The sequence below is a fragment of the Tauraco erythrolophus genome, chromosome 18 (assembly GCF_009769465.1).
Source record: "Tauraco erythrolophus isolate bTauEry1 chromosome 18, bTauEry1.pri, whole genome shotgun sequence".
Taxonomy (NCBI): Eukaryota; Metazoa; Chordata; class Aves; order Musophagiformes; family Musophagidae; genus Tauraco; species Tauraco erythrolophus.
Window position 1 is genome coordinate 618,245 of NC_141482.1, and position 24,418 is coordinate 642,662.

The 24,418-nt window shown below is 43.2% G+C and overlaps 1 protein-coding gene across 3 annotated transcripts in view; it reads right to left on the reverse strand.

Moving 5' to 3' along the window:
• Window positions 1-22,552, reverse strand: part of RBM39 (RNA binding motif protein 39) — a 30,750-nt gene extending 8,198 nt beyond the window's left edge. Inside the window, exons 1-13 of one of the 3 annotated variants that reach the window (XM_086622891.1) lie at window positions 22,491-22,552; window positions 19,290-19,352; window positions 17,391-17,440; window positions 14,751-14,945; window positions 8,750-8,815; window positions 8,589-8,642; window positions 7,015-7,132; window positions 6,415-6,567; window positions 5,716-5,853; window positions 4,103-4,168; window positions 2,993-3,197; window positions 2,712-2,789; window positions 906-1,029 (exon numbers count right to left, since the gene is read on the reverse strand). In XM_086622891.1, coding sequence (XP_086479017.1) covers window positions 935-1,029; window positions 2,712-2,789; window positions 2,993-3,197; window positions 4,103-4,168; window positions 5,716-5,853; window positions 6,415-6,567; window positions 7,015-7,132; window positions 8,589-8,642; window positions 8,750-8,815; window positions 14,751-14,945; window positions 17,391-17,440; window positions 19,290-19,340 — 1,269 coding nt within the window. In that variant the 5' untranslated portion in view covers window positions 19,341-19,352; window positions 22,491-22,552 and the 3' untranslated portion in view covers window positions 906-934. The remainder of the gene's footprint in view (window positions 1-905; window positions 1,030-2,711; window positions 2,790-2,992; window positions 3,198-4,102; window positions 4,169-5,715; window positions 5,854-6,414; window positions 6,568-7,014; window positions 7,133-8,588; window positions 8,643-8,749; window positions 8,816-14,750; window positions 14,946-17,390; window positions 17,441-19,289; window positions 19,353-22,490) is intronic. The other 2 variants (XM_086622890.1, XM_086622889.1) reach the window with 2 other exon arrangements.
• Between the last annotated feature and the right edge of the window lie 1,866 nt (window positions 22,553-24,418).

The following is a 24,418-nucleotide window of genomic DNA, read 5'->3' on the forward strand; positions in this document are numbered from 1 at the left end:
ATACGATCTTTGAAGCACAGAAGTGAAATCAGTAACAGGACTGGAAACCGGGCAGATTATGCTGTGGTTCCTTCAAGTGTAGAATTTAATTTAGAATTACCCGTTCCAGCTATCTATTGTATCATAGGCTTAAAAACACTTATTTATAATCTCAGACCTCACATCTCACGTACCTATTCCCTCACTAATTTGGTGAGACTTTTATTACTACACTGAACCGAGTACGTTCAGCTCTCACTTTTAGCTTTGCTTCCACCTTGTGAATAATTCTCTTTTTTTAATTCATAATCCTAGTTTACCTTCCTCAAATTCCAGACTTTACGACCTGCATCCTCACTATGAACTGAGACAATGAAATTCTTTTGAAACATTGTGGAAGTATTTTTTCCATCTAATCTCAGACCCTCTTTCTTTTTGTTCTCTTCAAAGAGTTGGTAAATCTTCATCTGTGCTTCCACGTCTTTTACAAGGTTTAACTCAACCTGACTGTTGGCAGGTAATTCTCATTATACCTATTTCCCAAAAATACTGCTTTATTATCAGTCTTTTTTCCTATTCTTCACAGGCTCAGTTCCTATTCCTTATTTCTTTTGAGGCAGTTAATCACCCAGTTCGGTGTGGAGGCCATTTCTAACGGCACTGTTTCTTTCTGTGGAATACAGATCCAATACAGCATAAGCAATTTGGAACTGAAGAAACTTTTTACATCCTGCCTGTTCAAACACCCAAGTTGCTTAGACCAGATGACTTCATTGCCTTGTTTCTTCAACCACCACTTTTGAAATCAGAAGCCTTAGTTACAGATCTGTTTTGTTTATCCTTCCATTTAAACTTGAGCAACCAACTCATGATCTCTCAAGTCAATGGTAATTTCTATTCTCATCCATAACATCTTCATTACTTACCAAATTGAGTTTAAAATAGCATCCCCTCTTCATGAGTCAGTGAGTGTTTGATGAAGAAATTTGTCGGATATCACATCCAGGAATATCTGGGCCCCACCATTATTACTAGCAATTCTTCTCCAATCTGTATCAGGGAAGTTAAAGTCTCCCATAATGACATAATTCCTGGTAGTAATTTTCTCTAACAAGAGTAAAGAGATCTTTAATCCATAACCAAATCTCACTCTGGGGATAGCTCATGACTCTATGGTAGTAAAAAGCTTTACCTTTTTCCAAGATTACTTAAGTTGCACATGTCTGCGTTATTCCTTTTGTACAATGCAAGTGGAATAAACAATGCTACTCCTACCACTTTTATTTCTACAGCTATTAAACATGCACATTCTTCAAAGACCTGCATTCAGCCTTATCATTTATTCCTTCACAGCCGTGCTGTCTCACACTGATTCCCCTAGCAGTTCAGCTGTGTCAGACATTTTTGGCCGTGTTCCTGGATTTGGGGAGTTGGGGTTTCTTTGGCTTGTTTGTTTCCAATACGGAGGTGAGGAAAGAACTGGTGTTTTTTAAAAAATATTTCCCTCATTTCTCACTGACTACACCTGTTTCCAAGCAAGACCATCACACCACTTTATCACCTACATTAAAGGTGATCTAATTTTAGTGTTGTTTACCTTTCCTTTTCTTTCTGGACTAGATACACGTTCTCCTTGCCACTATGTCTTTTGCATCTTTTTCTTCTCAAAAACTCTTATTCCTCAACCCACATTTTTCTTTCACTAGCCAGTTCCTTTTCCTTCCAAGGGTGTATCTACAGAAAAGACCTTATTATATTCTTTCAGCAACTGTCTATAGTTTCATGTGTATGCTCTTCTCAAAGCTGCACCTGAACTTCAGTAACATGATTCAGGTGTATCTTAAGTCTGAATCAGTTCTGTGACAAACTGCTGGAAGATATACAATATACCACTACCTGTTCCTTGTTGATCTCCTAACACTTCTCACACATTCCAGCATCTTGTTATTTGTGAAATTCAAGTCTTTTCTACTGCTACGACAGTTTCATGACCTTTGTTCTTGTATTCATAAAAAGTAACAAGAAGAAGAATTTCACTCTGGAAATTCCTTATCTCCTCTGCAAGGTTACCCACTGCTCTAGCTCTGAAGCCCTCTTGAGCAGTTTGTGGTTTAGGCCAGCTATGAACTAGCAGCAGTAATCACATCCTCAGCCTTATTCCCTCTCACAACAAAATAAAGTCGCAGTAACACTTCCCATGTACCCACTTGCAGAACACACAAGTTAGAGCTAAACACACAAACTCCCTGCCATACAAGGTCCTTCCTCACCAGGACACACACTGTCTAAACCTAACACTACTGCAGTTTAGTTGCTGTGTCCCACAGAGTGCTAATAACCTTCTAACCCCTGGCACAGCTCTGTTTTTACAGAAGGGTCAATCCCCTTCCAGTTGTGAGCCTGACGTTTTTAACAGTCAACATTTACACTGCAGTAGAACGTAAAGTCCCCATTGGCACAAGGACTAGCAAAGATAGAGATGAAGGCTTGGGATGATTTGAAGTGAACTACAACAGATTTGCCAAAAATCATGCAAAGTGAATCACGCCCATCAAAGCTGTCACATGCTCTCGCTGTTTATCTGCTCACGGATTTGCGAAGTTTCACAGTTTGCCAAGTACGCTGCAATACTTATGTTCTCATTCTAAAAGATCACAAAATAAAGTATCTCTTGTCTGAAAATTACAAAGCATAAAGTATTTTTGAAAACTAAACAGGTCATCAGTTCTTACCTGCCACAGCTCCAAATGCCAAAGATCCGCTCATCTGCAGAGCCTGCTGTGCAGCCGGGGGAATCTGCAATCCAGTACCTGGAACAGAACAGGGACGTACCTTGTGGCATGTGCTTTCCACTCAGGTAAGGATGCAGAAACAGGAGCATCCGAAATCTTACTGTTGCCAACAGCTTAAAAATACCATTCCGTGCACTGAAATCATATTCTGTGGGGTGTATTCATTCAAGTTCTGTGAACCTCTGTATTCTCACACATTTCCTATTAATCATCGCACATACCTTCCGCAAGCCTTGCCATCAACTGAAGGCGACCAGTTGTTCCCAAGTCAATTCCAGTCCGTTCCAACTCATCACTGTCCAAAAATGAGCTAGCACTGGAAGCATCGGTGCGCTCAGTCACATGTCCAACCTTCATCGGCCTGCCAGCCAGCTCAAACCCATTGAGCTGTTCCAGGGCCTTTTTAGCACACTCTGAGTCTGAGAACTGCATATGGGAAAAATGTAAATTCAGTCATACTGCCCACAGGACTGAGCCGGACTTCTACTGCGTGTAATATCCACAGGTACAGAAACATGACAAACACTACATTTAAGATAACAATAGCTACAGGCTAACTTAAATGTGGTCCATATTTTCCATTTAAACTGAATACACACAAGTTTGGAGATTTACTTCCTCATATTTAGATAAGAATATATTTAAAGATAAATTATAGTTGAAGTTAGAGCATCTAGTGTTGCAACCAACAGAAGTCATGCCTGTGGTTCTCTTTCAACTCTTTCCAAGAATGACAGTCACTTCTCTGTAACCTTGGAACTGCCATGCCTTTACTGGCTATTCTTAACACATGTTCTGCTTCAAGCTGCACAATATCAAATTACATATACATACATAAATGTTTCCTCAGTGTTAAAACCATCAAGTATTAGCTGTGGTTTGGTTTCATTTGTTTCCAAGTGCCAGAGGTCTCAGACGAGATGTTTCCCACCCCCAAGTTCACAAAATTATGTATCTGAGGGTGAAGAGCAAAGATGTTTTCAACTGAAAGTTTTGGCTTTTTTCATTTCCTCTAAAAGGCTAAGACTCCATCATTTTCACAGCACTGTGAAAATGCCAGTCTTCAGTAGTGTCTTTGCCTGCGAAAGACAGCATTGCTTTAACAGGCACTGAGCACAAAGTACATCCCATCCTACTCTGAACATGGGCATTGTACAACCACAGTGCCCACAGAGAATGGCAGAAACGGAGAAAAAAGGGCATTGTTGCCTGTCCTGCAACACGGCATTTCTAAGATGAGACTTAACAGAGACTGCTGAGTAAGCTCTACTACTACATGGCAAGGTTACACTCAAGAAATTGTCTAAGAAATCTGGCAATTCCAGTCATACCGTAATAAATCCATATCCTTTAGAGCGTCCAGTTTCACTATCCATCATTAGCTGGATACTTTCAATCTAAAAACAAGAGCAAAGCTATTTATTATCAGACATTTTGGAACAAGCTACAAGATATCAAAACAAAACCTGATACAGCCCTGCCAAACATATGCATATGAATGTGAAACCACTTTTTTTTTTTAATCAGTTCCTCATTCCTTCCTTAAGTCAAAACTAGTGTACAGGCAGCTAGATACATACTTCGATAGTAAAACAGAGGCAGGTAAACATAAGGGTGATGTACAATTTATCCTTTGAGTCCAGCTACAGGCAGAGGCTTGGTCCTCATGCAACATTCTAGCAGACAATGAGCACGCAGACACAATCAAATCCTCACTGAAACATCAGTCATGGCATCTCATACACTAAGAAGCTTCATTTTACAACATTAAGAAAAGTAGTTTGCATGACTGTGACCAGGAGCTTTAAAAAAGCAGGGCATATTTTAAATAATTATTGGCATGTGGGAACTCCCAGAAGTCGACAGTTACTGAATTTAAAACAAGTCAGTCATTCATGAGTCACAATATAGTGCTGGGAAGAGACAGCAAAACACAAGTAGGAAGAAGAACTGAAGACTAGAGCATAAGGAAGCAGGAGAAGGAAAAACCTTCACAGCTCTAAAATTAAGCCTCCTAAACTACATTAATCCTACTGCCAGACCTTGAGAGAAAACAAGAACAGCCACTTGGATTAAAATTTAATAAGTTGCTGCAATTTTCCAGGCTTTTGCACTACAGAATTAAAGCGATACACATACTGAATCTGAGTAAGGAACCTGAAAAGCACTGTTACAGTATACACAAGGCAGGGTTTATACCTAAAGATAGTATAAAAAAAAACCCAATAGGTTTTATTTCCCCCCCCCATTAAGTAGCATATTAAGTACATTACTTTTCTTTATCTAATAATGATATAGCCATGGTACCTCAGCACAGTAGGGCTAACACTTAACTATGACTCCACTGGAAACTTCAGATATGATCTGCTCACTTCTGTAACTCTCTACAAAAACATATTGCCATGCCACCAACTGGGGCCTAGTGATGAGTGAAATGGGGCCTGTGCAAGAGCTGTATGGGATGCACAGCTAGTTCATGGCAGTAATGTGAGCTGAAGCTTCAGCAACAACCCTCAGGAACAGATGGAACTACCACATTCACACTGAACAGAACTCAGACCTAATTCTGCACATTAACCTGTGAAATGGGCCCCCATCACAATCACATGGAGTGGAAGATATCTACAACCTGCAGAAGTAGGACATAACATAGGGATTTTTGTTTTGTTTTTTAATTTTAGGTACTCATTGAATTCTCAGCTTTCCTTCATAACACCTGCCGTTCAAAATCACTGGATGACATCACAAATCAAGGTTCTCATTTGTTCTCCAACACTAACCATGTATCTATAGCCTTGGGTATGTACAGGCACAGAAGAGCAAGAAAAAGAAAATGTTTTGCAGGTGTGAAGCTGAATTATTTTCAGAAGCTGTGAGTGCTCTACAACTAATCCATTTTTTTTCATAAAAACTTCAAGAGACAACACATCAAATTAAAATTTACCCTGCCAAACGGCTCAAAAATGCCTCGAAGCATATCTTCAGTTATGTTGAAGTGTAATGATCCCACATAGAGCCTCATCGGACCAGCACTGCCCTTCTGCAGATTATTTGCCATTGCTGCTGCTCTGTTTTTCTCTGCCTAAGAAAAGGAGAATAGAAAAACTCACCTTCTGCAAGAATTTAATAAAAACCCTAACATAAGCAGTATATGCTTACCAGATTAAAACTATAAGACTCACCAAAAAACACAAGCTGTTTTATAACCTGCACATTATCCATTGGAATTTAACTTAAAAATCTACAAAATCCAAGACCATGACCAAGTACAGAGACAGACAGAGCTTCCAAAAGCCTTCAAATTGCACAACTTCATGCAGAATTTTGGCTTGTATCTAGTAAATTAACACTTTACTTTTCACATATGCTGGAAAGCATACATAATATGTACTGCAATTCTGTAATACTATTACGGTTTCGTTATTACCATTTTCTCAACATCTGTATTTTCAAAATGCATTTACGTAACTTTGAACTGCTCTAGTTTGCCTGTCCACTACTGGAAACAAGTGTCCATATATAACTAGCTTAAATAACCATTCTTGCTAAGGTTTTCCCACTGTTCACTGGTAACTGAATTTTCAAACAGTAAGTTTTCCAGCACCACTCAACATGAATAAAAATGGGGTTTGCAACTCCTTACCTGTGATGCTTGTACTATGATGGGTACACCCAAGACTCTCTGTCCAGTCAGCCCTATCGCCAGAGGCACTGAACTAACATCAACAAATTCTACATAAGCAATTCCCTTTGAACGCCTGGAATTTCTATCTGAAATCATTCGCACATCACGAACCTGAAAAACAAGCACAGAAATGCTGTTAAACACAGCGTGCTACAGGAACAGGGGCAACAGAATACGTGCAGCATGCAATGCTTTAAGCCAGAATCCTACAGTGGATGGCACAATCAGAGCTTTTCAGCAGCAAAAGTTACACTAATTTTTAAATTATACTACAACTGGTAGACTCATCTGCAAAAGACTGAAATTTCTGAAAAATGAAGTTGTTTGAATCAGAATTGCATTGCCACATTTTGCATCATTGCATGCTAAGCAGTGAACTGATAAATTATGTTTTCATGTTCAGAGACTTTAAGAATTAGTTGGTTGTCATTCCTCCACCCTTTCACATGTACAGGAAGCTCCAGAAAGCCACTTGCTTGCAATTCTGCAGAACGTCAATCCTGTACTAGGACAGCTTGAGGAAGGATTCAGAATCTTTTCAACCTCCCTATTAATTACCTTCCCTACTGTAGAGAAAAATTCTTCCAGGTCTCTTGGTCGAATTCTTGCAGCCAGCTGCATGCAGAATACTGTTCGAGCATCTCTCTCTTCAGGGGTAAGATTATCAATAGGTTCTCTGGAAGGAGGAAAACTCAGTTAAATAATTTGAATCAAGATAACTCATCTCTGAACCCTGCATGAAACTTGAAATAATCAGTACTTCAAAATCTGATGGGGGGAAAAAAAAAAACAAAACACCTGCCATATTCAAAAAAGCAAGGTCAAGAATTGAAGAGAATATCTAACATTAATACAATAATAACGGCAACAATAACAACAAGAAGTTTACTTCTTTAACATGACTGAACACCCTGTTTCAACTGTAAGCATTAAATACGACTGGAAAATTGCATTTTAAGTACAGAAGCCCCAACTAAACAGAGGTGCCATTCTGCTACTGTCCAGAACACGCAAGAGCACCACTAGGGTGCTTGCAGTCCAGAACGTGAGATGAAAGGACAGTAAACCAAAAGAAAACAGTATCAATTAGCACAGGCTAGTTGTCTGAACTCTCAGACAAGCAGTACCAACTTTTTCCTGTGGCTTTGCAAACTAAAATCTTACACCTACCCAGCCAGTCTGGAGTCATTACAGTCATTACATAAACAATACTGACATCTACACAAACAGAATTCCCAATTTTCATTTCATGCTTTCAGCTCGTTAACCCATAAAAATGATGAGTAGTGAATAATACTCTTGTGCTTGACATCAAAAGCACTAGTTAATTGTATTTCAATACTGATCACCAGCTGAAATTAGATGCATCACCTTTAAGGTGTTAAAGCTTCAAATCTAAAAAAATCTGACTAGTACTTAAATGCAGGACAGAACTTGCATGCTGGGTTTGAGTTTCCAGTCATGCAAAATGTATTTATATTATAAGTATTTTTCAAAAATCCCTAACAATACACTAGAAAAATTTAAACTAAATTGTCTCAGTAAGAGTTTGCTAATAATTAAAAAAAAAAACCCACACAAAACCAAAACAAGACCGGTTAAATTTAACTGCATTAATTTAGAGAATAAATGCATTAACAGCTATCTAAATCCAAATCCCTTAAATGAGAAGCCTAAGAATGGACAAGCACCTCCTGAATTTCAAAAGTATCTGACTTTTCTACAAATAACATCAATGCATACTGAACAGGAAAATGAAGCATTTGTACAGTACTTTTCCATTCTGTACTCAGGATTATTAAGATTTAGCAGAAAAGCTAGCTAATTTAAATCCCAATTAACAGGAGAAAGCTATATGAGAATACAGAAACACAAAACGCAAAGCAAGACACGTTTTGCAAACTGACAGGATTTACAATTGTACACTGTTATTCCGGAAGGGAGAGTTTACGACATGGGGAGAAAGCTAGATATTTTCAGTGCTCTCCTCTCACGGGCTTTCTGAATGAATTCCAGCATGACTTGTGAGCAGAAGCTGCAGAGCAAGTAGTCATGTGTTATTTCACCATTACTCTTCCAATTTCGATTGGACAAAAAAAAAAACCACAACAAACGTGTGTAAAATTTCCCACCTAACAGGACTCTTGTCTTTTCTGAAGGGACTTTTGCTTCTGGAGCGTCGTCTGCTGCAAAGAGACATCAACAAGATTATAAGAAAACTTCCCAATATACCAGTCTTATTTTAAACAAAACCTAGTTATGATGCAATAAAAAGCAGATAAAACTCTCAAACCTTAATTTGATACTGTGAGGCAGACCAATCTTTCCTCTGATGGCACTGTTGAACTTCGGACCAGAACTACGACAAAAGCAGAGGCCGACATTACTCACCAGAGCACCTGAATTCAAGCTCTCCTGTCTGTATTCATAGCACACTGCAAGTACTCGCCCACCCTTGCACCTGAACTTGTAACATTTCCATTCGCAGCACCCATAGCACGCATAAGCTACGTGCAGCACTCCAAACCATACCGCACAGAACACGCTCCCTGCTCAGTTTCACCTGCACTGCAAAATCCCAGAATATGCAGGACTACAAGAAAGAACTGAACTGTCAGCCAGACACAGCCCATTTGTATGTGCAAAAGATTCTGAGCTATAGTTCCTGTTGTAACCATCTTTACATGTTTTTTCTTGTCCACAAGCATGTTCTACCTACTGATGACTGCAGAGCAGTACCTTCCTGGCCTGGAACTCAGCCTCAGAGTTTTGAGCGAAGTGGTGCTGGCAGGACTGTTTGCTCAAGTCTGACGTTCTAATACTGAAAGTTCCATGAAATTTAAGATTCAAGTGGAAACCAACGCAGCTCCCTGCAGACATCTGCAAGGGACACGTTCACTAGTGTTGTCCAGCTCTAGCCACTAAAGTGCTACAGATATGTAAACGCAGCTTCCTTTACTTAAAGTTCTTAATGAACATCAGAGCACAGAAACATTTAAGCCAGCAATTAACCTTATACAGACATGTCACTACAGAAGGAACCCAATCTCTTGGCTGAACCTAATTTTAGTTCTCCAGGCTTCACAGAGGCTGTTAGAATACATGGCAATGTGCCCACTGCTTCCATGTTAAGGACAGTCCTCTGGCTAGCTACTGTGGCACAGGGTAACAGTAAGATCCTATCATTTTCTCCCTGCGCTTCATCTCCTCGTAGATACAAGGCAAAGAACAACACCTGTTCACGTTCCTCCGTTACATCCACCGAACAGCAGAGGCACTGCTGCACAGACTGAGTGCTAGGGGCTTTGTCTTTCCATCTGCACAGAACTCATTCTTTCTGCTGTGGCTATAAATTGATGTGAAAACACCCTGAAAGACATGGCAGTCTGAAGACATTAAGGAGTCTTTCACTAAACCCATTTAGCCAACCAATTTGTCTGATAAACATCATCTTGCTACTCAGTGGAGTAGTACTGCTTATACACTCAGCATCCACAACAAGGAGGAGGATGCCCATTTTTAAACATGGCATGACACAGGTGGGAGTAGTGGGCCAAGAACCAAAACCGTGCTGGCCAGGTTAAAGCACGGGAAATATGGCCCTGTGTAACACTGAAAAAAAAGATAAAGAAAAAAGACCGTTTAGAAACTACTTATTAGGAGAAAATAAGACATAAAAACAGGCACATGTAGAGATGCGATCACTATTACCAAAAACAGACTTTTTTTTTGCCTAGGATAAATGACTCCATTTCCTACTCGAGTTCAGACAAATGACTGCTGAGAGTGTCCACTCACGTTCTCCAGTGTCTATGACACATACTGCCACAGGCTGCATCTGAAAACGTCGGTACTAATCCCAGAGGCTGGCTTCTTACAAGAGATGGAATTACCTTACATCACACCTCCTGATGTCGAACATGGTGTTCTCCATCGCAATTCAAATGCAGCAAGACAAACCACTTACAGTCACTCCAGAATATTAACATGCAGATCAACTAAATGATGGTCAATAGTCAAGACCGTAAGCTTTTAAGGAAACAGTGAAAGAAATCTTTTAAGTGTTTTTCTTAAACCTGATAAAAAAAACTGAGAAGATAACACAATAACAGTTTTCAAATACATGCACAACCTGAGGGGGAAAAAAACCAAACAAAACACCACATCACAACTTCAAAAATCTCTTTTCCGTTTTCACTCTTGACAAGTAAGTACTATCTCATTTACACAACTCCATGGGAAAAATACCGAAAAACCCAGCAAACTAAAGCCGTAATAGACCACTGGAACAGACTGAGCAGAAAGCTACCTGGGGGGCAAGATGATGGCCCAAATTACCTTCTGAAGATCCTTCTTTAACAGTATTCTGAGAGGTGTGTTTCTTCTTGTTTTTCGAAGGAGACTTGCTTATAAAGCTGTAGATCTCAGGAATTTTCTTCTTTCCTCCTACTGCCCAAGAACTCTTTGCAATGTTGCTCAGTTCCTGCTATCATGTATGGAAGCACCAAGTCACAAGCAATTTATCTTTATGTCACAGGGTTACCTTCTTCATAAGCCAAACACACTAAATCCTGAACCTACGTGATGACACATGGCCCATGAACAAGTCAGGTCAGAAGAAAGCCAGTAAAGTACCAGCTTTCACTTGCTCCGTCATATCCAAGACTCCAACCCATGAGTCTCAGACAAGGCAAGCGTTGGCTAACAGAGTTCAGCGGAATCACGATGAACTTTCGGTCCTCATGCAATCACTGTTCTCTGAGCAGCGTTGCTCAAATCCTTGGTTCCTGAATAACAGTAGCAGGAGCTGGGATTTCTCAGACAGATGTCTAAGCAAGTTTTTTCTTCTACAAGACCTAATAATGTAACTGTAAAACACGTAAGGGGCAAGACAAGTGAGAATAACATTAAACCTCCTGTGAACACTACGCAACGCAAGCCAGCCACTAAATTTTAAAAAACTGAAACATTTAATCACTATCTCATGCTTAAAGATGACAAATTCAAAGTCCTCAGGCTCTCTGTGGCTCACTCTCCTCCTTTTCCTTCAGTGTTACCTATACTGGCCTGTATCAGAAAGCGTGGCCGGCAGGACTAGGGAAGCGCTCATCCCCGTCCTTGGCACTGGTGAGGCGGCCCCTGGAATACCGTGTTCGGTTTGGGGCCCCTCGCTACAAGACAGACATGGAGGTGCTGGAGCGTGTCCAGAGAAGGGCTACGAAGGTGGCGAAGGGTCTGGAGCCCAAGTCTTATGAGGAGCAGCTGAGGGAACTGGGGCTGTTTAGCCTGGAGAAAAGGAGGCTGAGGGGAGACCTTCTCACTCTCTCCAGAACTACCTGCAAGGAGGCTGTAGCCAGGTGGGCGTTGGTGTTTTATTCCAAGTAACAAGGGATGGGCTGAGAGGAAACGGCAGGTTTAGATCAGATGTTCGAAAACAGTTCTTCACCAAAAGGGTTGTCAGGCATTGGAACGGGCTGTCCAGGGAAGTGGCTGGGTCCCCATTTCTGGGGATGTTTAGAAGACTTGTAGATGTGGTGCTCAGGGACACGGTTTCGTGGTGGACTTGGCAGTGCTAGGTTAACAGTTGGACTTGATGATGTTAAAGATCTTCTCCAAACTAAATGATTTTATACTAGACTTCCTCTTCCCACTATTGCAGACTTCCACATCACCCCTGGCAGCAAAAACATCTCAGTTGAGAGATATAACTTGGAAGGGGCCCTTTATAAAGCAAATGAGAAAGAACACACAGAGGAGGAAAAGTAAAAAATAAAATTAAGAAAATACAGCCACAAAGCATTTTGAACTAGATGTTGCAGTCAGCTACAGCACTGCCTGCTGTAACACCAACTCAGAACTGTCTGAACAGCCCCACAAGATGAGATTCCAGATCTGAATTCTCCAGCTAGGGAGAGCATTCCGGTAGTTACTTTCAAAACGCTGAGCTGATGACACTGCTATTCAGATGGTTTCTTCATATGGAAACATCATTTTTAGTAGATCCAAAAGTAAGTGATGAAAGGACGCTGGTGATGCAGGAGGCTTCATCTCCAGAACTTGCGTCTCTCTGAAGGTCAGTACCTGCTAAACAGCTTTTAAAGGTGAATCTTGAAGAGTTCTTCTCCCTAGTATCTTCTGAGATCCTTCTCTTTCACACCTTCTGAGCCAAAATGATAATCAGCATCACGTCAGTACCTGTATCACTTCAACAGCATTATCCATGACCTACAAGCGAACAACAGTCAACTGCTGGCTACGCAGCAGTTAGCACCAATGCCTCTGGGATGTACAGATGCCCTACACCAGTCTTCCCTTAAGCTATTTTAAACCCTAAAATTCTGCTCGGTTAAATGAAACCAACAATTCAGCAACTGAAGCGGAGAACACAACAATGCCAAACCAATAAGCACAACAACGTATCCGCAGGGGATACCAGATTATCTCACCTTTTTGTTCACTGTCTCTCAATACCAGAAAAATAGCCCAAAACAGCTACGGAAGAGTGTAAGAACAATGAAAGAGACTCCTCACAATCACTAACCTTCCAGACACAGCATACCTTGATGCATTAGAACAGCTATGGGTTATTGAAGTAATGCCCATGCTTCTAACCTCTACTTGAGTAAATTACTTTGAAAGACCAGAACACTGAAACTCCCAAATTTCTCCAGGTAAAGAACCTTCTCACCCAGTGATGACAGGAAAAAAAAAGAACAAAACTCTCCAACATAGCTAGGAGAACGCAGCAACTCCCAACCAAGCGATGAGATGAAAGACATCCTCTCCATGCAACGCTACGCTGGAGCTGAGACATGTGGCAGCCTCCACACGCAGAAGGCTGAAGATCTTGATCAAGGCTCCTCTGTTTGCGAGGCAGTCTGGAGCCACACCAGTGGCACTGCCACAACCCAACTAGCTACTGGAATCTCACAAGTGTCACAGAGCTGCAGAAAACATGCCAACCATGCACAGCTGAAATCTTCAGAGCTGCAGCCCAGAGCAGCTTTACAGAGGCTCTGACAGGCTTGATGCTTCAGAGCAAGTAGAACCAGAGCTGCTACGCTCTCTGATCCCCAGGTGTACAGGACTGACGGAAGCACAGGATGACACTGCATTTCAGCAGAACTAGGAGCTGCAGTGTGTGTGTTCACTACTAAAACGTCAACACCCAGGTCACTTAGTGCAAAAGACCCTGAGCCCTCAGGCATTTTTGGTCTGCATTCCAAGAGTACCAAAAGGCACGTGCTCCCCGGATTGGGACCCAGCCACCTAGAAGAACATCCACGTGCAGAAAACTGTACAACCTGTAATTTATCACAAAGTAAACACTGTCTTATCAAACATCTTGAGAGCGATTTCTCCATCACGGATGATGTCACGTGCCATGATTAAAAAAAATAATACATCCTTATCAAATGCCTGCTTCTGACACAATCTTGATGTCTGAGATTTGACAACAGCTGAGATGAGACCTGGACAGAAGCAGCCACAAACAGCAGCCTCACGTAACCGATGAAAGCCAATCATACAGCCCACTTCTCACTGCTTTTCTGCTGCTTTGAAGGCAAAAAGAGGTGATGAGGAGCACAGAGAGGGCAGGAATACAAAACAGCAGAAACACAGAAAAAATACCAACGAAAAAATGTTTTTTGAGAAATTATTTACAACTGTCAGGAACTATCTATAGCAGAAGTTCTATCAAGTCAAAGATCTGAGAGAAATTGAAGAATTCTTCCACAGGCTCTAAACGAGTTTGAGAAAACCAGGGCAAATCTGCAACGCATGGGCAGTACTAAGACAATATGCTTCCAGTTTGGATGCATAAACACAGAAAGTGTTTATGCAGTGTTTAAGAGCAGCAACCCAGTAAGAACCCTTAGTAATAACAAGCAAAAGGGTTTATGAGCCTGTAACCAAAGTCACAGACTACTACTCATGCTTTGACAGTCCAACCATCAGGTTCATATGCTGAAGAGAGTCAGGACATGTAGAAAACTTGCTTGTTATTTTAATTTTGTGATAAACTTTGTTTTCCAGTCAGTTGTGTACAAAGCAAGTGAAAGAATTTGTACATCTTTCCATGTTCAGGTAGGAACGAAGACTAGCAGGAGGAACTGGATGCATTACTGTCCTCCTCTTTTTCACTCCACATTTATTGACACTCTTCAACCTTAACCCCCCACCTTCTTTTTCTGAGATGGTTAGTGTCTAATTTAAAAAGCAGAGTGTGAAACGTCACGCTTCCACATCACACACTGAAGCAGCACACACACAACTCTACACGAATAACCTACTAGGGACTTCTGTAGCGGCCTCTGAATCTGCGATCTCTGCTCCTCGAACGGCTGCGCCTGCGTTCTTTGCTTCTGCTCCGTTTCCTTTCCCGGCTTCTGCTCTTTTTCCTTTCCCGATCTCGGCTCCGTTTGCGTTCCTTACTCCTGCTCCTCTTCCTGTCATGGCTTCGACTTCGGCTCTTGCTCTTTTTTCTCCTGAAAAAGAAAAACACAGCTTTGGTTACACATGCAGCTCAGTGTAATTATTCACCTCGGTTCCTCTAACCTGAGGTCACAGGCATTCTTAGGAAATTCCACCTGTGGGTATTCATACAAGTTTATTTTGTTAAACAGGTGGTTAAGCATGTCAGCAATCTTTTAAAATTTATCACAAGCAACACGAAGTGCTCCAAAGCACTGTATTTTAAATTTTTTAATCACTAAAGCGTGCTTCCAGGAAAAGGACTAAAAAAATACTTTCTGCAATAGACCTAGTACAGACTAAATACGCTACTTAATGTGTCTTTCAAACATCCTTTAAGTACGCCGTCAAGAAGCTAAGAATAAACTACACTTTCACAGCAAAGTAAAACAAAACGCAACAAAAATAGAAAGAAAAAGGCAAGTCTGAGGGAAAGGAAGGTTCTTTTTCTTGATACTCCCTGTCATTATTCTTAATACACTGCCTAAGAGTCTTGCTTCCTACTTGCTACTCCCACTCAAAGCCACTTGCTTTTCCAAGCCTGCACCTCTTACAGGTTTGGGACAAACTGCAGATCTTCATAATTTTAACCGTTTACTTAGAAAATTCAAACTTTTAAAATATGCAAGTCAATTATACCTCATATTTGAAAACCAGTGAGCCGCTGTTACATTCCTGGCAGACTACTTTCAGGTTATTTGCCAAATTTTTTCTCTCTCAGTCTCTTAGTTTCTAAAATATGTATGTATGTATATACATAACACATATGTTGAACAGGTGCTCAAGCAATTACTCGAGACAGTAATTTACCTCAAACTAAAATAAAAGCCTATATTCACCTTAGTCTTCAGCAAGAGAGTACATGTCACGAGTCACAGACAAAGCAGCGTGGTTCGTTCCCTAAAGATTATAGGGAACGACAGCTGTATCAAACCAAAATCCAGGGGCAAAAAGCTTCATACTGCCAGAGGCCTGCAGTACCAGAATAACTAACCTTCTAGCAATTGCTAACTCCAACACTGAAACGGGAAGGCACCACAGGAGCAACGTTTCTCAACAGACAAGGGCACAATAAGGAAGGCAGAAAAACAGGTGAAACTCCACAAAACAAATAACATTGCAACACGAACAGTAGCAGAACACCTTGACTGACTTCTATTTTAAAATAACAAGTTTTCTCAACCTAGTTTCCTGTTTTTTCTGAATTAGAAATGCAAACTCAGAGCATTCAGGTCCAACCTTAAAATGGGACTGTGGACAGAAAGGTAACAAATGTCACTGCTCAGTCTTAGAGAGGTTACAGCAACTAAGGAAATGAACTGAAATACCTTCCAATATTCTCATTATTCTACCACGACCCAAGGTCAGAACCAATAAAACCCACTGCTTTCTTTTCAGATCCTAGCTCATATTTTTAGACTGGCCATGCAAACAAAAGCAGGGCTTTACACGCTATGTATATACATATTTTAAAGTAATAAAAATTCCGAACTTAAAAAGCAGCTGCTTTTGATGGTGTTTTTACAGGTCTCTGTACCTAGCATGGGAATTATGTCTACAGCATTGTTTAGAACACATATATAAGGTGTAACCAATTTCAGATTATTAGATTCCAACATAAATCTAATGGAGGAATCGGATTTCTCATTTCCCAAATGTTTATACACTTGGGAAGAAGTGTTCTTTAGATCCCTTCAGCATTTCATCTGTATGATTTCACAAGATGACAGCAGCATACATGCTGACTCCTCAAGTCAGCTGTGTATTACAAAAATGTACTGGCTACTGTTTACTCAATTATCAAATTCATAATTATTCTTCCTACATCAACACTCTCATCATCAAGTGATGCTTGTAAGGCAAGGAATTTATTTCGCAGACCTAAAACCTTCCATTTATTGGGGTAAAAGACTCTTTTACACAAGGCATTTTTCTTCAAATTTCTGATTTGATTCCAGACTGTTTGGGTCATCAGCAGGTGTTCAGACCCTGGAATTACGCTTCCTGAAAAAGGTGGGCTTGTACTCTGGTTCTATTTATAAAGTTTAAATTAGAAACAAAAAACTTAGACATTTTCTAAGGGGAGGGAATAGCAGGAGGCAATCCAACATCCTAAACCTTTTCAAGAAAGCACTGACATCTTTAAATGCTTTGAACTGTTCCAAATCACACAAAATTCTACACCAAACATTTTTAAAATGCAAAATCCATTGCATTGCTAAAGCAACAAAAACAAATTAAACAAGCTGCACCTACCAAGTCTGTATTTTTATCTGATGCTAACATTAAACGTTTCCACAACTTCCAGGCATCAGTGACAAGGGTATAACTATATTTGTAAACAAAACACAATTTCATAATTTCTCCATTTTACTTCCCTAAACATTACCAACACGAACCCACGAGTTTGCAAAAACCACCAGCCACCCCCAAACGCAGAGAACTGAGAACACACTCACTTCTTGCTGCGCTCTTCGTGGCCATTGGCACTGCTCAATTTGTTCTCATCCTAAGCAGGGTTGATAGAAGAACATCGTGAGGACGAAGCGGAAACATTTCAAGTGGTCAAAGGGTAATGGGAATAGGAATAAGAAAATACAAAACAAAAATTTTAATACTAAATTACTTGTTTACAGTTTAATTTGGAAAGCTTTAGAAAATTTAGGTAGGCATGTTTAACCACTTTGCTGCTTAAATTTAAGCCATACAATTACAAAATACAAGACTTACATCATTTAAAAGTGTATATTAAATTGTAGATACTTCCTTACATGGTTTAGAGAGCAAGTTATCCTGTAGAATTCAGCACTCAAGTGGTTAAATGTTATTTCTATAAAACGTAAGAGGAAGTTTCAGGTTTGTGTCTGTGTGCCCCTCTGACCAGTACCAAGGCTATATCTCTGCCTAAGCCCCCGTGGCTACGCTAGCAGCCAGCCACTACGGATTTCCTGTGACCGATGCCATTCCCGAGATCTTCGCTCATTTTCGTGGAAGGGTTGTAAGAGCTTGATGTCACCTCTGTCACACATCTCGCCCTGAAGCAAACAGGGATTCACACTGCTTTAGTATCGTCGACTCCCAAGAAAGTCATCAATAATCCACCAGTCCAGCCTAAACATTCCCTATTTCCATACCTGTTTACATGGAAAATATCCATGTTAAACCAGGACACAAGAATTTTAACATAACAATTTACAAATTTCTCTTCAAGATTTTAACGTAAATGCTAAATATTACATAAACTAAATATACCACTTAAAACTTACAAATGCTCATCCAAAATTCATCACATGGTTGTATTAAACACTGCAGAATAGACTAACAGTAGCTGCCATATAATTTATAGACTTTACAGTTTAATCACATCAGTTACATCAAAAGTACAATTCCTAAGCGACTTAAACTTAATATACATTTCTCATGAAACCAGTGCTAAAGCATGCATAACGTTAACACTTCACCACCATTTGGTGAAAACCAAAAAAAGACAGTATTCATTTGCTGCTGGTTTAGGTAAAAGACATCACTATGCTAATCGATAAAAATTTCTCATGAAAATTGACATTTCCTAATTAAACGACTAGGACAGAAGAATACAAAAGCTTATTTTAGAATGACACTGCAGACTGTGATACTGTCTTTTACTTGCTAGGAACATTCTACTCAGGGATCCAAGAATTTCCGTAAATTCGTTCACTCAGCAATTGATTTCCATGCCCTGTTAAAAGATTAACCACCACCAGCCTTCTGCATTAAAAGCAAGTCTCATTCTTCTTGCACTGAGCAGACTGTTCAAATATTTACTTGCCATGGGACTGGTGAAAAGGTTATTCTTGGAACCCTGCTGTTTTCCCAAACCACTGCATTCACCTTGTTGCTATACCAAACTGGACCTGGCACGTTTAGGAGAGGTTTTTGGTTTCTTGTTTTGGGGTTTTTTTGTTTTGTTTTGGTTGGTTGGTTTTGGGTGGGTGGGCTGTTTGGTTGGGGTTTTTTTGCTTTTTTTGTTTTGTTTTTTAAACCTAGGGGACCACGGTACAGCGATACGTCACTCAATTACTACCTTATGATTGACAGTTCACACTGGAATCAAAGGTGAATTCATGGGAGTAGAGGTGAGATATCGTTAGGCAAGTCTACAAAGAGAGATAGATGGGCATTTATTCATCACGCTGAAGTGAAACTACTGCACAATATAATTACATTAACAGCACATATTTACTCGTAAGTTACATGTAATGCATCTCCAATACCATAAATCATGAGGGCTCCAGGGATGTTAGTTTACAGTTCAGCAGTAGTTTCATGAATAATGCTAAATTCAGGTAAACAGGACCTCACTGGCACGTTTTTCTCACCTTCTTGTAAGGAGCTTCAAGCATTGCTTCAATATCAATATCATCAGCCATTTTTCAGGACACCTGAAAGAAGAAGCAAAACCCACCTGAGACACAGAACACCCCTGTGCTGTATATTCCGAGGGCTGCTGCTTTGGAGGCCATCGCTGCAGCAGCTCCAATTCACACAGCACGTCTCAGAGATATTGCCAACAAGAACTGGAACGAAGCTTGGCCCAGCAAGATGACAAACGACATACAGCAATTACGGATGCGAAAAAGAAACTGCTGTTGAACACAATTAGCCAGTGCAAAGCTCAGAGGTATTCCACCTATTTCTTTCCAAACGAAGAGCACAGACCATTTCTGATACAGGACCACAGTTTTGGTGGCCATCTTGAGAAGTACCAGTGCTTGACCAAAGGACTACCCAAGAGAGACGTATGAAGAACGCAGAACACACACTCAAACCCATTCACCGTTGCCCAGCGCTTGCTCCCACTGCATTTACTAACCTGAAACTTAAAGTGGACACAAGAAACGCAGCCTGCATAATGAGAGCCGCAGAAGAAACAATCACGATTCAAGCGTCAAGAGCTACTAAAGCATGCAAGTTCCATCCACTCTGAACTTCAGGTTTCAGACAAAAAAGATCCACCACGTCATGTAACACTAGTCACCACCAACTTTTAATCTAAAGAACTATTCCTCTTATTTTTCCACGTCAACCTCCTAACATAATCTTGTGTTTATTATACTCTGAATCCCTCTGACATTCGATTTCCATTCCCTATGCAGGTATGCTATTAAGAACCCCTCAAGACTCTCCGCATTAAAATATGGAGACTCTTCATAAAAGAGTTTCTCTCCTTTTTAAGTCCAAAAACAGTCAGGCCTCTAAATCCAAGTCAGACAGCCTGAGAGTGAAGATTTTCCTGCATGCGTGCCATAAAACTGATTTTTAATCATAGAGGGTAATTCCTGCACCTTGGTTACAGGCATTGCTGCAGGAATTGTGCTATCCAGAAACTCGGCCAGCATAATGAAATTGCCCCATTTCAAGATCCTTTAAGCTGTTCACTCACAACTGAGAACATTAAACCAGAGTTGCACCTCACATAAGAATCGAGTCACTCCCACACTCACATCTGACCATTGCCCATTAATAAAATCAAGAATAAAACATAATCCTTTAGCAATATCAGAGCACTGGAAATTAATACTCAACTACCCAAACCACGGCACACTAACCTCATTTTCAAGTTATTACCTCTTGGGCTACAGTGCTGTCACAAGTGTGATCGTCCTTAGTTTACATGTAATGGCTCAATTTTACTTTTTACTGGAGTTACTGACATTCAGCTTTTCAAGCCATTGAAACACGTACATACATACACGTGTATGATTTAATTCACCACTGCTCTACCAGTATTTGGTATGAACAAGGACATCAGTATGACGAAGGACAGTGAAAAAGCACCAGACCAAATCCAAGATTCTACCAGAAAATTCCCACCAGTGACAGCTCCCACCCACGTTTATATTTTCATATGTGTAATTCAGTCAACATATCCAGCTACACCTGGGGTGGGATCCTTCACCCTGAAGAGGGTTGCCAAGGGGGGGATGGGGGCCAAGTCACGAGTGGCACGGAAAAGCAAATAGGGAATAACTATTACTGCATTCACCCAAATAATAGAGTGAATGAACTGTCATCCAGTGAGTTCAAAACAAAGGTCCTTATTCACACAGCACTAAACCGTGGAATTCACTGTTACCAAGCACTGTGGATGCTAACAAAGACAAAAAAACACATGCAGTGTTCAAAAAACACAAAACAAAAAGGCACAAAAGTTTACAAAAAAGGCTTTTCATTAAACAAAGACATGCCTTGTGACCCTGAACCACAACTAGCTGACGACTAAGAGCACACAGAGGAGTATCGCTATACCACGGCCCTGGGTTTCCATCTTTCTTAGGCATTTACTGCTGGCCACCATCACAGGCAAGATCCTCGGTTACACAGACCTTTGGTCTCACTCGGTGCAATCTGCACCCTTTGTACTCTCTACAAAATACTTTCATCAGTATAATACCATGTTTTTACCAGAATACCTTTTGTTCACACAACCCAGATCTATCAACTCTGATTCATGTAACGCATGTAATGATAAAGTCATTCTTCTTCATAAATAATCACAAATACAAATCCTTATTCATTTCAAACAAGTAGAAAATATTGACAGATTTTCAAGCATCTTTCATTAAATGCTGAAACAATTTTCATAAACGCCTTGTTCAGCTTGCCCTAAAAGGCTGCATCCCTACAGAAAAAAAAAAGAAAACCAAAACCCAAACCAGACAAATAAACAACAGCAACAAAAAAAAACCCACACAGAACATGAAAAGAAACAAGGAATGAACTACATTTGAAACTTCGTGGGTCTACAAAAAAATCTACACGGACATGAAATTTACTGCTACTGAGCCACCCAGCACTTTGAAGGCAGATTCCATCTCTTTTTGCTCTGCTGTATTACACAGCTCTCTCCCCTAAATTATTTGCTTTGGAAATTCCAGGAAATTCTAATTCCACTCGTACATCAGGAAAGTTCGGGCCGAGAGTCGACGCTTCGGGAAAGGAGCTCAGCTCAGCACCACCCGCACCTGCCCGGCTCCGACCCGCAGCGCTCCGCGCACTCCCTGCGCGCTCGGCGGGGAACAACTCCGCGCTCTCCAACGCGCCGCTGCGCTACAACCGACCGGTCCCGGCCCCCGCGCCGCCCGTCGTTCCCATTCCCCGCCCCGTCTCCCAGCGTAAACAGCCCCGCAGCCGCTCGGCGCTGACCCCGTCAGCGCCGGCCGGGCGGAAGCCCCGCGCGGGCCGGGCCGGCCGCTCCGCACAGCGCCATCGTGGGGGGAGCCGGGGAGGGACAGGGCCCGGCGGGGACCGCCCGACCCTCCCGCTACGTGGCCAAAGAACCACCAGACCCCGCACGGCCAGGCCGCGGCCGCCGGGAGCTCCGGCCCCGGGAGAGCGCGGGGCAACACCGCGGGGTCCCATCAGGAGCGAGACACGGGCCGGCCCGGCCGCAGAGAGCCGACCGTGGCGGCGGGAGGGGCGCGGGCCTGCCGGGCCGCCTGCCGCGCCGGGCCACCGCGCTGCGCGGGGCAGGCCGCGGCTCGGCAGCGGCGGAGCCTGACCATCAGCCGGGCAGTTACCTGCGCCGCGGGCGGTGCTGTCCTCGCTGGGGCGCCCGAGGTGCAGCGGCGGCAGCGGCGGCTCCCGGCTCGGGCGCTGGGTGCGCTGGCGGTGGGGGATGGGCCCGAGGGCTCCGGAGCCCTCTCCAGGCGATCGGACCGCAGATGGGCGGCGCCGCTCGGCCAGTCCCGGGGCGGCAGGCGGCGAGGGGCAGCGCGACGGCGGCGGGCAGTCCGCAGACCCGGGCTGGGCCCCGGCTCCGGCACCGGCGGCTGCTCCCCGAAATGGCGCCCGCCGCGTCCGGCTGTTCGCAGCTCCGCGCACGGCACGGGGGCGCCCAGCGCCCGGCGCAGGGGCTCTCGCGAGATGCAGGGCCGGACAAGGCCCCGCGCGCCAGCGCGCGCCGCCTCTCGCGAGATCTCGCTCCCGGAAGCGGCGGCTCGAGCGCTCGCGGGACTCGGGCGGAGGGGCGGGCGGGGCTGGCGCGCACTGCTGCACTCTCGCGAGAGCGCGCGCGGGCCGCGGCGGGGGGGTCAAAGGTGACCCGGGGGGGAGGGGGCTGAGCGCCCCTCGCCGCTCCAGCCGCGGCCGAGCGCGGGGCTGGGGCCGGTACCGGTACCGTGCGCCGCCCCAGCCTCTTCCCTGGCCGGGCTGTGGCACTGCGGCGTCACTCTGCCGGGCCCGGCTTCCCGAGCGCCTCCCAGGGCTCTGCCCGGCCCCGGGCGCCGTCCGGCAGCCGGTGCGGGGCAGCGGGTGCGCCTCGTGTCCGGGAGCCCGACGGGGTCCGCGGGCTGGTTGGGCGGGCCCGGCAGGGTGGGCCTGTGAGCCCGCAGCCTCTGCTCCCTGTTTTGGGCCGGGAGCAGCCGTGTCCCGGATCCTGCGGGGCATTCCCCGTGAAAGAGCCCTGACAGCCCCGTGTGAGGCAGCCCGGGCTCGGCCTCGTGCCGTCGGGCAAACTTGGTGCCCGTCATCCTCTTCCCAGGTGTGTTCTGTCGTGCCCCACGCAGGTGTCGTGTCCGGATTAGGTGTATTTGCTGTGGAAACATGTTGAGCGCCGTGTCACCATAAGTGGTTTTGTAGCCTCTTAGCTGTGTTAGCTCCTTAAATGCTTGCTGCACTGTACCGGTACCGGAATAACGGGTGTATCCTGTGTACACAGGCCATTTGGAGGGGGACTTTTTTCAATGATATAAGTGATAAGGGGCAACGGCTTTAAGCTGAAAGAGGGGAGATTTAGGTTAGCTGTAAGGAAGAAATTTTTCCCTCTGAGGGTGGTGAGGCACTGGCACAGGTTGCCCAGAGAAGCTGTGGCTGCCCCATCCCTGGAAGTGTTCCAGGCCACTGGATGGGGCTTTGGGCAACCTGGTGTAGTGGAGGGTTTCCTGCCTACGGCAGGGGGGTTGGAACTGGATGATCTTTGAGATCCCTTCCAACCCAAACCATTCTGTGATTCTATGATGATTCCATGATTTAACATCTGTATCCAAATTTCTACCCACATCTGTTACACCAAATAATTTTCCGCTTGCTCTAAAAGAAAACTAACACCTTACTTGGGATTCCAGTTGACCCTGTGCTAACGTTTCCAGCATAAGCAAGACATCTTGTGTGGCAGTGCTAAGTGAGAATCGTGTTGGGGATCTCATGCCGGAGGAAGAAAGCCGGTTCCTTTCTCGACAGGTGAAAAATCCTGAACTGTTGTGACAAACACACAATGTGTGTAAGTCGTGTCCCAGTCGGGAAGCCCCTGGGCTGCTGATGCTGGTGCCTGGGAGCAGAGGAGGAAGCATCGTGTGTTCTTGTCTTGGTGTGAGGTGGTGTTAAAGATTTGCTGTTTCAAACTTGTTACCTGTTGTAGGAGACACGGATAGAGCAGATTAGGACATAGGTTGGGCTAGGTGGTGAAATTGCTTGTGTTCCTTCACAACTGATTCTTCTGAGATGACAA